General features: G+C 37.6%; 1 protein-coding gene across 4 annotated transcripts in view; it reads right to left on the reverse strand.

The window, feature by feature from the left end:
- NFIB (nuclear factor I B) overlaps window positions 1-16058 on the reverse strand; it is a 178792-nt gene that overhangs the window by 27765 nt on the left and 134969 nt on the right. For 2 of the 4 annotated variants that reach the window (XM_062017370.1, XM_062017373.1), the window contains exons 8-9: window positions 12309-12493; window positions 1471-1636 (exon numbers count right to left, since the gene is read on the reverse strand). In XM_062017370.1, the coding sequence (XP_061873354.1) occupies window positions 1471-1636; window positions 12309-12493 (351 nt within the window). The remainder of the gene's footprint in view (window positions 1-1470; window positions 1637-12308; window positions 12494-16058) is intronic. The other 2 variants (XM_062017371.1, XM_062017374.1) reach the window with 2 other exon arrangements.

Genomic DNA, 16058 nt, shown 5'->3' on the forward strand with positions numbered 1-16058 from the left:
TGTTCTTTTTGCCATTTGTGTTAGAAACCCTGACCTCAGCTGAGACAACTATTTAGGTCAGGCATGATCATGTCAAACAGACACAGAATGAAGCCATGAATACTTGAAACTATATACAAGCTTAGTGTTCTCAAGTTTAGAGCAACAGCTTCTTGTTTGCCTGTAAAACTAACTCTTCTTAAATGGTTCATAACTGTACCATAAATCATCAGAGAGAATACAGATATACTCTTATCACCTTTTAAGAAAACTTCTGCTATACTTAAAAAAAAAAAACAGCTAAAATACTTCTATAAATCTATTTATATAATTACTTGTTTATATTTCAGCTATAGTTTGTCCACAAGTTACCACTAAATTTTGTAATAAAGATATAACCAGTTTTCCTCATTTAAATCTCAGCCACTGCTATGCATTTGAATCTCATCTCTGCTTCACGTTCTAAGGAAAAGATGTAAGTAATGTAACACAAGACACATGCAGTATATGGTCTCCATAAACAATAGATCAAAAGTTAGGAAGTGGATTCACAGATCAAATACTAAATAGGTCTATGTTATTATAATGTAATGGATCCTAAAGAGATTAATATTTTTAAAGACTGGCACATTTTCCAAAGTATATGTTTGTAGGTGTCTCCTAAAAACTTTCACCACTCTAATAAACGCTGTTGACACTGGCTATCTCAAGTGTAAATCAAGGTTTAAATATGCAGAAAGTAGTTAAAAAGCAACATTCTGCATTGCTGAGCATAAGATGAGTATTTGGAAAAGATTAAGTTATCCTGTATGTTCTAACACCTCTGCTCTTATTTCCAAAACTGCAATTCCATTGAAGATAATAGGATAAATAATATGGTCTTACATGGTAATAAAGAGCTTAAAACATCACAGGTTAGGGTTTGTTAGTTAAAAAAAAGAAAACAATAGCAGATCTACCGTCCACTGCAGCAAGGACAAAGAATTTAAATTTCCTTTTGCCACATTGGTTGTTTTTGAAAAAATGACACAACCCATATCAGCATGCAATTTTCATAGCTCAGATTCAGTATGTGTTGCAACAAGGCTTGATTTCTATAGGAAAGCTCTTTGAGGAGCATATTGTCCAATCTCTGGAATTCCATTTGTGGGTCATTGTAAAACCTTGCTTGTCTGGGTGTGCTTCTCAATGCCTTAACAATGTCAGCCTTAAATGAACAACCACATTTTCTTTTTCTTGACTAGTGGTCAAATACGTAGGCTTTTCCCTTTCATTTTAATTGGCATGCCACAAACTTTGGTTCATGTAACATGATCCATTGGTTGAAATTTAGGGAGGAAAAGCTTTGCAGTCAAATCACATTTGCTCTCCATGAAAAATGACGAGCATTCACTTGGTCAAATAGTAGGAAAAGGTGTCTTTTTCTGGCCTCAATTCGAAATCATATTGAATCTTTGATGGACAATTTTTGTTTCCTAAAGAAATACTTACTGGTTGCTGTAGGTGAAGATGCCTCACCTTCAGTGGATGTAGTGATGGGTTTAGTATCTGTCATGGTCAGGGTCACAGGTCGCACCGCACTGTGATGGGGAGAGGGTGCCAAAACTGGAGTAAAATGGCCAGGCACTTTCCCTACTACTTGACCACTGCTGTTAGGCTACAAAACAAAACCAAAAGAATGCCTTGTGAAACAAACACATTGCGTTTAAGGAACCTACTCTCCTATTTCAGGATTTTCCAGAATGTCTATCACTGCAGTACCTGTGTGCTGAAATGCGCTGCTTTAACAAAGCTATGAATTTCTACATGGTATTTTCAGTAGGCAGAACTGTCCTCTGATATGTAGCACATGCCTAAGTAGCAGTACTTTTTAGTAAGCCTGTATTCTTTCTAGATGCAGCATTCATCAGATTGTTTACAAATACATTTGCTATTCACGTAGTGCCTGTCAACCACAATAAATACCATGATAGTAGGGTTAAACTGACCAGACATAGGCCCAAGTTATGAAGTATTAAGAGTAAATGAATGATGCAAAACCTCTGTTTTCACATGCCATACCACTCTGGTTTGGAGTATAATCAAGATTTGACCCCAGTTGTACACAGAGATTATGCATACTGGAAGGCTAATAACTGTCATGTTTGGGAGTCAGGGAGAGGGTTAGGGTATGATGCACTATAATGTCACCTACCAAAAACACAGAAGTGTTTAATAGTGGGAACATTGCAAATTAAGAGCATAATAAACAAAGATGCTTCTTTCATAGACACAAGAGTTAGTCTGAATGTGAACTTATGGTACAGGTCATCAAGATAATATGCTTCTTTCTGCATCTGAATCTGGCAATGTTCACCAGCAAATGTATATGTTTATTCAATGCTTAAACATGCCTGAGACATTCTGCATGACTCTAAATACTCCAGTGGTAAATAATTTGCAGTAAACATCAACAAGCAGTAAATAGCTTTTTCAACAGTGGCTGGTAACTTTCGTGTTAAACTGATTGTGTGCTCTGTGAATCACAGATATTTTAAAATACAACCATAGAAGAAAAAAACTCTGGGAACCTTAGTATCTTACCAAATTTGAGACATCTCAGAACAAAGGTGGACTGATAAAAGGAACTGATTCAACTGATATAAGAAAACGTTAAAAGAGGTAAGCATGACTATGGTTATGAAATAATAACCAATTATTGGGTTGAGACAACTACTGCAGGTATGTGCAGCGTATAAACACACAGAAGAGGAAGGAATTATTTGGAACGTACAGGAAGTAGAAATGCAGGGTAATGGAATGAAAACAAGGAGGAAATTTAAAACTAAGAGCAGGAGAAACTTGCTGGCAGTATGACCTACTAGACTTTGCTAATGCACCCAAGGGGGAAACTTCCTCTTTAGAACATCTAAAACTAAGCTAGAAGGAAACACTAGAAAATATAAGTGCAAACCAATCTCGTATTCATAGGAAGACTGAGAAGTTATCAAACAATTTGTCTCTCTAAATTCTTATGAGAATTATGTAATTTTCTATAATTCTTAAAGTCTTACAATGAAAAATAACCGTAAAGGTGCACTAATGAGAAGTGGCCAACAAACATTCTAAAACAAAAGCCATCCCCTAAACATAATAGTGGGTGTTGATCAGGAGTGAAGATAGAAGAGACAAGGAATCCCTGAATCTTGCAAATATAGAAACTGGGTAGTATTGACTGACCTGTGACCACAGGGCTACCAATACCAGACACCAGAGACCCTTCATTAATTCTACCTTAGAAACCTTAGCTTGTGGTATTCTAACACATCACAAAAACTATTGATAGTGCCTTACCAAAATGACCAACATTCATTAAAAGCTAGGTAACAAAATTCCAGGGAGTTTATAGATTAAAACAGCCAGTGTCATCATTGTCAAAAACCATCTCCAAAGATAGACACAAATGAATTAGAAAGACATAGTTGGAGACCAAGACGATTTACAGCAATGTGTTACCTTCTACTGTTCCCCACCTTCCTGGTCTATGGGAATGCAATGGCTCACATGGACTCCAGCTTAGTCCTTGTGCACATGATCCAAATAAGCAAACTCCTTCCTTGCTAAGTTATAAGACAAAGAACATACTTAAACCCCATTCTCATGTAAATCATGTTTCTCCCTGTGTGACACATAACAGCAGTGCAGTACATCACCCCACTTCATCCAAATTAAGGGTGAAATCCTGTCTTTCTTGAAATCCATGGGGAATGTGCCAGTGATTTTAGTGGATATGGTTTGTGACCCTCCCCACCCCACCAAGTATCTACATTTCTATTTCTTTTCCTCCTTTTTTAATATCTTCTTAAATGGTAGGCATTGTTGTATCTGTCCTATACATAAAACTGAGTGCAGGCACAATATAAATAAAGTAAGGTCTGCAACCGTTGGATAGAAAAAATAAAACCTTCAAAGTAAGAAAAATGAAACCTCATTATTTCTGCAAGCTTAATTCTCATGGTTCGAACATTTCAGGCTCTCACTACATATTACATTTCAAATGCAAATATAACCTAGCTACCTGTCTCTTAACATTTTTATTGCATATTGTCACATTTCCCAAGAAAGACTCCAGAAAGACTGTTTTTGTTATCTCTAACATCTATTCTTTTCTCTTTTCAAGTACTTTACCTCTATTTTCACATTTGTAACCTAAGATCTGTTTTTAAATTTTGCATGAATGTCAAAGGCTCTATATTGCAATAACTATTCATGTGTTACTGCTCAGCAAACAAGATGGCACAAGAAGGGACAAGTATGCACATGACAGAGCTTGGTGTACCATGTACAAGAACCTAATTTCTCCTCCCACACTGAATGCTTTCTGCATTTAAATTTTTAACTAAACCCGGTTGCAGGTAAGCACCAGGTACTTTTACATATATAATGCTTCTTCAACGATACTAGCTGTCTTTCAGAGGTGAACTAAGGTGCTCCCTTTCACACAGCTTATGAACACGATACATATGAAATTTTCTTAAAACTTCACAGTTTTTTCCTGGCTATGCTACTTTTGAAAAAGGAGTTCATGAAAAGCAATCTCGTACTCTCCCATGTTCTATTAAATGAATAAGAAACATTCCTGAAACTTCCACACTAGTCTTTCTTGCATGCAGTCAACAGTGAAGCTGTTAACAAAACTGACATTTAAGATACCATAATTAGTTTGCAGCTTAAGATCATAAAGTAGCCCTAAATAAACAAATCATATTATTGGCTCAGAGTTATTGCTTAGTCCTATCTTCAGCCTGACACTGACATTGCCATATTTGTTTACACTGAAATCAGAGTTATACGGTTGTATTTGCAAACACAAAACTATAAGCTTTCGAAATACCAAATTTCCAGACCATGGTGACCAACAATGGTACATGCTCAAAAACATCAACTCCTTTGGATGTCTCAAGTCCTCTGTCCTGCTTTACATTTTCAGTGCAGAGGGAAACTCTCTGGCCAGAAATAGCCTTCTCAAGTTGTCAATTCATAATCTTATTGAAAACTGGCTGCTAGAAATAGATTCTATGACCTGTTATTTTAACTTTTGCAGTTTTGTCAAAAAGATATTTTAGCATGGAAGCTACACCTCTATTTGGACAGTCTCCACTTGAATTACAAGTCCAACTATTTATAGCACACCATTTAATACAAATTCTTTTTGTCCTTGTTTAAAACACATTCTAGGTATAGTTCAAGTTTTCCTTGAAATATTCTCACAGACAAAGGCATTACAGGTGAAAAATCAACTGTTAACATCAACTAGTGCATCAGTATGTCTGTGGGATGGATCCACAGAGAGATGATGCCTGAGGCATAAACCTCAAACAAATTGCATGGAGGCAGCTGTGTTAGATAAACAAGCTGTGGATTTGAAAATTGGAGAGGGAAAGAAACAAACACAATGAACGTCTAGTAAAATTTGCTTCAATTTATGCAGATATACATTTTTCTATTGTTGGATTGGAGGCTAACTTGATTTTCAGATCTGTGTTACATTTTCCAGCTTTTTAACTCACACTATCTTGCCACAGGTTAATCCATTCATGTGCCCAAGTCTAAAGATGATTTGTATTCACTGTCATAGCTTTGACATAACTCAGATATCTGACTGTGTGCACTAAGGGTGATTTCAGTTAATCCTCAGTACTGAGTCTGAATAGAAACTTGTTACAGATACAAATATGAACTTTCTTAAAATCAGGAGTTACTATATCTGTTTTCCCTGCTGGGATTCTACTAACACGTTTTTAATAAGTAATTAATCAACATCCTCCCAGACCTCTGTTCATATATTTTCACAGATATGAACACATTTACACTTTAGGTCTTCAGTTATATTTTAGTACAGTGTTTTGTCATATAGTTCCTACTACCAGCAATACAAAAATCCTTCTGATATCATAGTAAAATGGCAACACTAACATCTACAGATGAGATATCCAAACATAACAGAAAGTTGACATACATATTAAACAATTAATATACACTATTAAGTTGCCTAAATGAAAAAATATCTTTTATGTTTAATTTTGCTCAGTATCTTTTTTACAAAATAATTATAATTCCAAATTCCAAGTAAAATAACTCCAATTTTCAGTGAATCTAAAATACAAAGCATCTTCGAAGATATAGCCATCAAAGGTCAGAAATCATCTTAATCCTGTGCTTGTTCTAGGTACAGCTACATATGATACTGTGTTAGGTGTTTCAGAGAAAAGTTTCAGGGCTTAATAGAACTCCATTATTCCCAACCACTATACTTGGAAGACTATACATTTGCATCTAAAAACACAGGTTTTTCAAAATATAGGTGCTTCCCAAGAATGTCAACGTACTATAGCCAGATGATCAACCAATGAGTACAGTTTAGTCAAACTGGATTCAATCATTCATTTCTTCTGAACAATTCCAGTCCTTTGTAATGGTAAACTTCAGATATTGAAGTGAAGAATATCACTGCAAAACCCTATGGCATTGTAATTCTGAGACTACTGATTGAATTAATTTTGTTGATGACGCTGTAGAAGATCCAGTTCTGCACATTTCATTCCCCTGCTCATGTACCAAGTACTCTAGCAGCTGTCTACTAGTCATATTTATAAAACTGAAAATCATAAGCTCTGTCTTTGAGACCATGTCATTGTGCTCTGTTATATCCACAGAGAGTGATGGATGTTTCAGAAAATGTGCAGGTAAAAGAGACTGGAAGTACTTTTTGTGATACACTGCAAACCCAACCTCTTACCTCAGTGGTGTTTCTGTCTAGGGGCACCCTAATGCTATATCCCCTGTAAACATCCCACAGTCATGTTAAGTTTCCCACTGGCGACAGCTCAATGGCACAGGAAGTAGTTTCCTCAAAGATGTGGAAGGCATATGCTCAAGTCATTACCTATCTGAGAAATAATATATATTCTTTCTCTCAGTGCCTTTGAGATTCTGCTAAACATAAGGGAATAGCATTATTAGAGCACTGCCACTGAGACTGCAGAATGTAATGCAAGGCACCTCCTCCTCAGGTTGAACCTGTTATGTTCCATACAGCATTTCTTTAACAAGAAGTAAGGCTATATATATTTCCTTTCTGATTGGATACTATGGTAGCAACAGAAATGTACTTTACCCTTTCTATAGTGCCCCTTACAATTTTTCATAAGGACGACTCTCACTAGCCTCCACACTCTTGCAAACTGAGTAATTCAGTGTTACAGCACATCTTACACATCTTACACATCTTACTGTGAGATACCACACAATAGCTTCAGGTGGTATGACATGAAGCTACCTGTCTACTTGAGGAATTAGCTTTAAAAAAAAATGTTGTTGCCATTTCCTGGCTGACAATATTACTTCTATACGACTTTCTGAGAGGAATCAACATGTTGGCTTTGATCTATAAACTGTGTCTCATCCATTTGAGAAAGCATATTTCTCTTGATGTAACACTGCTGAAACTGAGAGCAATTTCAGAGATTCAGCAACCCATGTTCAGACACAGATATCATAAGGCATTCTAAGCGAAGAGTCCTCCATCCTGAATCACAGTGTCACCTCACAAAATCTTGTTTGCCAACAGGTAGAGTACAAGGAAATACCCAGCTTTCTCTGTATATTTGCCTTAAAAACAATGTAAGTCCTCATTACACAAGTATAGGAAAGGAAGCCTCTCTGTAGATAAACGTTCAAATGATATCTTTGGTTTAAATGGTATTTTGTGCACTCTGAAGACTTGAAACTGTGCATATCATAAACAAAAAATGAGTCAACTAAACACAATCATTTACAACTGCAATCAAATCTTTAAGTACCTTGTCAGTATATACGGTTAAACCAGTTCTCTCTGTGTCTTCCAATTACAATTCAAAACAGCATATTGTCATATTTGATCTTCAATTATTTTACTAAAATTACAAGTAAAGATTTTCCAAAGAAGCTGGAAACAAACCTCAACAAATAATCGTGCTAGCTCTACCAAAGAAACCACAGGAACACATATCACTTGTATTGGCTTACGCTGCAAGTATTTTCCTAGGAACCAATAGGAAATTCTTTGACCAGCCCAAACACAGCCTCACAAGACTCCCTCCTTGCTGCTACATGACTGCAATGGTTGTATTGTCAAATGACACAGCATTTGCCTGGCATTCCTGAAGAGCGTGCCTATCTTTCATTGAATAAAAAATTGAATACCTCAGTCAATCATAGGAGGAAAATAAGCAGGCTCACCAGCTCCAGAATCAGCACTTCTCAAGCAGTTCCGATATTTCTGTGTCCAGACAAAGGTAAAATCATTTAAAAGATAAAGCTGCAAGCTATCCCATGTTGCGACAAGGCACATTTTAACAGCCCCATGAATTTTAGTCAATGTGTGGACAGCGGTTCACTTCAACTGTAGTATGTTACAACCGTAAGCCACTTACTGTAAGAGGAGAAAGAGTCCAATGCTTAACTCTCCAAAATCAGAGGCAGTTTTATCATGTCACTTAACACAGTGTATTTCATCAAAACATAACACAAAACTTTAAGGTTACCTGTAAACTGTCCCCTTCATAATCCAAACTCAAAAGCCTTGAAAGACCGTCTCCTTGTGTTTCTTGTGGTTCCATCAGAAAAAACAAAAGTCTCACTGATGCCAGGATGTTCTTCAGTGGGATTCACCTAACTGTTTTAGGTGCATTTCCTTCATCGCACTTGCTTGACCCATCTGTGATTCACCACTCCTTCATCGGGAAATTATTTCACCTAACTCAACAGGGCAGCAAGTTTGGAGCTTTTGGATTTGACTTTAGCCACACAAGTGGTGCTGTACTTGATGACCTGTACAGACTCATTGGACGGCTGATTTTGGTATTGTATATTGATTCACACACTCTCAATTATTAACACACTTCAACTGAGTGCATATTTTTGTGAGTGCACACACATGTGTAATACACACAGAGAAGGTAATATTTTCCAAGGTGAAAAGATTCACCCATCTGGAAGCATTCAAAAAGGAAATATATCTTAAAAATGTGTGGTGGCTTTGAAAACCTCAATACACTGAAGATGGATAAACACTGTGGGGTGGATTAGGTATATACCAATTAATTAGTTTTTGCTTAAGCTTACAGCAAGTAACCAGTATCGATTTAACGGTGGAGAGATTTAGCTATTCTGGTAATATGTATTTGTATAGTAAGAAGCAGTCAACAGAATTAGTTAATTAGTGGAAAATACAGCAGTTTTCAAAACTTTGGGAACTTTTCACACGAGTTGTAGGCGAGATCAGCTCTGTATCTAACAACATCAATGTCTGTTCAGTATATACACTTATTTATTCTCCAGATTGAACAGAAGATAAAAAGCATATATGTACGAAACTGACAGCCACAGCTCTCTCTTGTTTAAGATCATCCATCGTTGAATCATTTTTCACTGCAGCCAAAGGGCTTGTTTGAACTTCCTGACTGTTCATCACACATAATTTAGAGTATTTAACATTATGTCAAGAAAATTGCCCATTGTTTCCCACCGCAGAAACCTATGGGAGCTCTATATCTTTAAACTAATTTTACTCAAAGTATTCCATTGAATAGCCTGACTGTCTCACTATAATCAGTGCAGCAGTAATGTAATTAATCTCAAAATTGCTGTGGGGAGTACAAGGCATCTCAGTTGCTTGTCGTAACAATCTAAATTAGCGTATTACTGAAAGATGTTGGGGAGGAACAGCTCATTTTAGGTAAATGTTGCCAGGGTATCCATCCTTTCTATTTCTAAGGCTGAAATTATAAATTATCATCCTAGTTCTTTTGAAATCCAAATGAGAATATTTTGAGGTGGGAAAGTCTAATTAAATTTGATGTGGTATTCCTATAGATGCAGTTTTGCATTTCATAATAATTAAGTTTGTTTGAATAAAAAGTCAAGCTTTATTTAGAAAAGAAAAACTAGTTTGGCTCAAAGCATGCTATTGTATCAGAACAATTCCCTTTTGTCACTGAAACTTCACAGACAGCTGATTCTTCTCCTAAGCAAAAAATTACTCTCTCTTTTTTACTTTGTGTACAGCCATCCTTTACTGTTCTATTTAGAGATACTTTGACTGAGCAACTGCTCTAATGTACAGAATATCTCAAAGATAGACTTTAAAGAATTGAATTAAATTAAAAAGAGATTCTACTAATAATAGTTATAATACGTTGTGGACAATAGCTAATGCATACTAGGTTCCGTTTAATCCTATCTCCTCAGCATCTAAATCAAACATCAAATCAAATGAAAAATGTTATTCTAATATAAAATTTATGAAAGGTGACAAATGTAGTAAATTAAGGCCAGTTTAGCCTGTTATTCACTACGGTGTCACCACATAAGAGTAGGAAGTGTTTTCAGTTTGTTACTACTTAAAAAAAAAAATCAGCACAGTAAAATTTTATCTTTTAGAGTCTAAAGATTAATCTTGCAACTGCAGATAAGGGAAAGGAGTACGATTCTTGTTAGGCAGAGTTGAAAGTGTTTTTCCTGCTCCACAAATATACTACCCAATGTTAAAATCACAAAAAAGCACATTTGTCAACTGTCTGAAAGAAAGTCAGATATTTCCTTTAGATGTCATATTTTTTCAGTAGTAATCCCAAGTACTACACTGAACAATCCGGACAGATTATCATTTAATCTTCTCTTTTAATATATATAAGAAATAAAAATCTAAGTAAAATAAGCACTGAATAATTAAAGAAATGCATAATAGCAAGGGCTTGAATTTAATTTGCATAATTTTTCCCTTAATAGTGCCTAATTAAGACATCAGTTTAAAAAAAAAAAAAATCAAACACAACTCTAAGAATTTCCTCACTGAATTAACGTTAAGGACTTTTAATAGATGTCTTAATTAGACTTTGTTATTCATGGAAATTTTACACAAATTAAAATCAGGTCCTGCATGCAACATTCCCAGCTGAGTCTCAGAAAAAATGCTATATGGGACTGAAAGACTTTTAATCTATGCACAGATAGCAATTTGTATTCTAAAGTCGACATACTCCATTTTCACTTTTTGGTTAAATTTGCATTAATATAGTAAACAACAAAAATCACATACTTAGTATTTCTCCCTTCCAACCCTTTCAAGTAAATTTTGACTTTATGGATTTCTTTTTTTTTTTGATACCTAGCAAGTGATGCAGCTGGACCAGTGCATTATCCCATGAGGACAATAGCTACAATGACTGTCTCAACAGCCCAGAGGGGTCTCATATCTGTTAAACAACATAGAAAGTTTTATTCACTCTCAAGTTCTATTGCGCTTCTGCCTGAAACACATGCTGAAAGGCCTGTTATTATTGGTGTAAACCAAAACAACACAAATCCCAAAACAGAATGCTGTCACAGAAATCTCTTCTTCTCCGATAAGCCAGTCCTTCCAAAGAAACCTAACTCTTAGAAGCAGGAACACCTGACTATCATCTCTTCAGCTGACATTCCCACGGCTCTTCCAAAAAAACATGCTGAAGCACAAGCTACAAGGCTCCATGGGAGCCGTTCAGACAAGGCATCAAAAATAAATAACAGCCTGAGCAACAAAGATTACGTTACACTGACACTGGAAATATTCCAAGTATTGACAGACCAAGTCTTAACTGCAGTTTATCCTACACTGCAGATCACATGCTAACACTATGTGTTGATGCTATCATGGAAAGCAGTTTTACACACGGTCCTTCATAAATTACTTCACTAATGAAAACCATGTTAATTTTCCATGTCAGACACAAGCCTGAATCAGTGTAGCAGCTAGGCACTCATCTGTTACTGTACATTCTCTATAAAAGGAAGATGAAACAATTCTGTGGGTCTGTCCTATGTCCACTACAGTTATGTGTCTGCATCTATGCAAAGAAACATCAAGTTCCTGAGAAACAGTGCAAGCATTACCTCGCCAGAGTTTAATAAATATACCTGTATGACCGTGCATGTGCCTGTGAGCATGTGTAGGCACCAGCGCACTCCTGCCTCCATCCATCCCAAGGTACCCAGGCTGCAGGAGGGCTGCCAGAGGTAGAATTGCCGTGTTCATGCTGCCAGGCCCATCAGCACAAGTGTTTTTCTTACACTTGACAGAGGAACAGTAGATATTACTAACCTGCACCCTTTATTCAACCATGCTGTACAGGAAGAGTTTCTGGATCACTTATATGCCAGCTCCCAGCTTGCTCTGAGACCAGATCTAGTGAGACACAGGTCTAGACACCCTGTAAGACACACATTCCTCTTAAGATTTCTTTTGGAAGGTTTGCATTGCTTTACAGTACCTGGCTGGTCTGCGGGCTGGACGGATCATAAGAAGGTACATAATTCTTCAGAGCATCCTGAGGATTCAGGTGGGGAGGATATCTGATCGTTGGATGAGAGAAGTAGCTAGATGGGGCAGGAGGGAGAATAGCTTGTGCTGGAAATGGCAATGGTGAAGGTGGAGGTGGAGTTCTAGTTGAGATGACTGGAGAAGATAAAATAAAATTAAAATTACTTTGCATCTTGTTTCTTCTAAAATTCTTCACCTCTGTGTTACAGCAAGAAAAATAAAGAGTCAGTTATAAATCAGTACAGTGCACTCCTGCACTATGGCATCTTTACAAAAAAACTTACATGTCCCCCTCTCACCTAGTCCCAGGCAATGGAAAGTGCTACTGTTTCAAATTCGTAAATGCTGTCTCATTCTAGGGGCTATGTCAGCATATTTTTTCATTTTTCTTTAAACACTAATCATTCTCCAGCATAAAAGACATTTGAATTATATAGTTTTCATAACTGGAGCCCAAATAGACCAAAAAAATATTTTATTCAATAAATAAAAGCAATTCTATTATCTACAACCCTCCAACAGAGGAGAGCAAAGTCACAAAGTCCTAAGAAATAGTGATTCCTCATTACATTGTACTCCACATGCCTCATGTGGGAATAAGGTAATAAATATTCAACAATAATGCCACAAATACTAGCTGATCTTTGTGAAAATGCTAAAGAACATTCAAGGCCTGGGGAAAAAAAAAAAAAAAAAAATATCCACCTATTAAAAGTATCTGTGACCAAAAAGGAATTATCTACCCTATACATATTTTTCTTTGCATTCTCTTTCTTCTCAGTCTATACAAAAACACATGCTATCTATAGACTATGTGTAATGTCTAAATAACAAGCAATGTTTTCACAGTGAAAGGAATGAACAGCATGTCCTGATACTGCCCCATCATCCAGCTGGACATGGAGTGTATTCATCTACTATACTGTTCAACAAGCTGCTTTCCACTCCTACCACACATCTAAAGAACATCTACCTGGCAGTGTATTAAAAAGGAGGTACAGAATAAGACAACAGTGGTTTCATTTTCTTTAGTGGGAGGGCACAAAACCAGGTCTATATAAGTAAGCTGTTTTATAAAGGGCTCATAGTTCTGTACTGTACTAGTGAAAGCACACCATCACTACTCTTCAGGACCAAATCTCCTACCTTTGTGGTTTTTCAATTACTTTTAAATTACTTGCTATTTTTGAGCTGTGATCAATCATAGTTTGCCCAAGAAAAAATAACAACAGGCATGTTCAAAAATTGCTGTACGTGGTAATCAAAACTTTGCAAATCTCAAAGATAACAGAAGAGCCTACACATACAGAAATAGATTTCCTGCCAAGTAAATAGCTCAAATACATATATCCAAAAATCTAAAGATATACACACAACTACAGGGACAAAAAATAATTATGGACGTTTCTTTTGTGTGATGCTCATTTTTAATCACAGCTGCACCAGTTCATTTTAATCATAAACATTAGTTACTACTCTGACACGTGGGAGCTGTGTGAAGCAAATACAAACGAGCAGAATTCTATCCCTTCTATTTCATCCATCATCTCTGATGTGTTTGAGTATTTGCTGATAGTGGAAACCTTATGGAGACCAGAACGACTCCAGGCTCTTTCATAACATAAGAGGATTTCAAGGGGAAAACTCTCCTTATATAGAAACTGAAAGAGAGGACCTTGGAATCATGGAGAAATAATGAAACAGAAACTTCTCAAAGCAGAACTGCACAATAAAGAAAAGAAGAAAGAGTCCTCTGTTTTATTACTCATCACCCACCGCTGCTCAAAAACATAATCCCTTTATATGCAGCTGTCATGGTTTGACATGACAGCCTTTTCTGGTAAGGGGGAAGGGGCTGTAAAGATGGCTCCTGTAAGAAGTTGCTCACAACTCTCCCCAGCTCTGAGCCAAACCCACTTCTGGGGCTGAGCCAATTAAACGCCTACACGATCACTTTTTAAGAAGAAGCCGGAAGGGGAGGTTTCTTCCTCCATCTTCTGCTCCTTTTTCTTCTGGCTGGTGGTGGTGCAAGGAGTAGGAATAGTGAGAGAAACAACCATGTGGACCTCCTCCATGAGGAGGAGGTGTGCTGTAGCAGAGACTCCCCTGCATTCTATGGAGAGAACTGCTGAAGCTGAGATTTATTTTCATTTCTTTAAAGACCCCGCATCAGCAGTAGAGACTCATTTTGCTAAAGCTGGCCCCAGACCAGGGACAGCAATTCACTTCATTAAAGGCTCCAAGCTAGGGACAGTGACTACGGTCGGAAGAGGTTGTGTCCCCCCCAAGGGACACTGCAGACCCCGAGCCAGGGGCAGTGATTTTCTTCTTTAAATCTATGGCCGGAAGAGGCCGTGTCTCGAAGGAGGGATTCTTTATCACTATGGCCAGAGCAGGCCGTGTCCCGAGGAAGGGACCCAATATCCACAGCTGTAACTGTGGAGAGGAACCCACAACAAAGTAGCTCATTAAACTTATGCCCAGGAGAGGCCTTGTCCCGAGAGAGGGACCCTGTAACTGCAGAAACTGCAACCATGGCAAAGAATCCATGCCAGAGATATTCACCAAGGACTGTGTCCCGTGTGAGGGACCCTGTATCGGCAGAAGCCACAGCTGTTGGGAACAACCCACACCAGAGAAGTTTGTTAAAGGACTGTGTCTTGGGGGAGGAACCCTGTGTTGGAGCAGGGGAAGAATGCCAGGAGTCATCCTCATCTGAGAAGACAGAAGCGGCAGAGCCCATCTGTGAGAGACTGACCACATCCCCCACTCCCTGCCCCCCTGAGCCGCTGAGGGGAGAGGAGGTGGAGATATGGGGAGCAGTGAGCTGGGCCCAGGAAGAAAGGAGGGACAGGGGAGGGAGATCTTAAAGTGCTGGTTGTAATTTTCTCATCATCCTACTCTCTTTTTGCTTTTATTCTGTTATGTTTCTTGTAGAATAACCTTTCCTACTTTCCTCTCTAAGTTGAGTACTGGAGTCTGTTTTGCCCTGAACTGTAACTGGCAGTGAGTCCTCCCTGCCCTTGTCTTAATCCACAACAACCTTGTTTACCTTTTTACTCCCATTTCGCTGGGGCCTCTGCCATCCTAACGAGGGTGGGGTGAATGGGGGCACCGAGCGAGAGACTGTCGTGGTGCTGCTGTGCTAGCTGGGCCAAACCACGACAGCAGCTTATAAGGAAACACAATTTGCTACTGAGGGGAGACTTCAGAAGATCATGTTCTCATCTGAAGAATGAGGGTCACTCTCACCTCTAAAATTAAACAGGTCATTCCCAGATATTTCTGCTAAATCCTCAAACTAACATGCATTTCGTTGCCTTTCAAGTGTCTCCTTCACATTTTAAGTGAAATTTTACTATGGATTTCAGAACACAGATGTTAAAACATATTTATCAGAACTCTACCTCTTTAGACATTCAAAAGATGCCCTTACTTATTTTGTTGTGTAAACATGAATGTGACTCTTGTGTATTAAACCACAACTATTCTGGTATTTAAATACAAAACAGCAACCATAATAAAAAAAAATATGTAGGTATAAGAAGGAAAGACAGGCAGAATTCTTCCTCATTCAGTTTCTTCATGTAGTTTACAGTATATTTTTTTCACTGGTTAATCCTAGTAACTTGTAGAAATCAGACTACCTGAAATGAGTTTAATTAGCATTCCTGCAAGGATATCCCAACTTCTTCCACTT

This window comes from Colius striatus, chromosome Z (assembly GCF_028858725.1).
Source record: "Colius striatus isolate bColStr4 chromosome Z, bColStr4.1.hap1, whole genome shotgun sequence".
Lineage (NCBI taxonomy): Eukaryota > Metazoa > Chordata > Aves > Coliiformes > Coliidae > Colius > Colius striatus.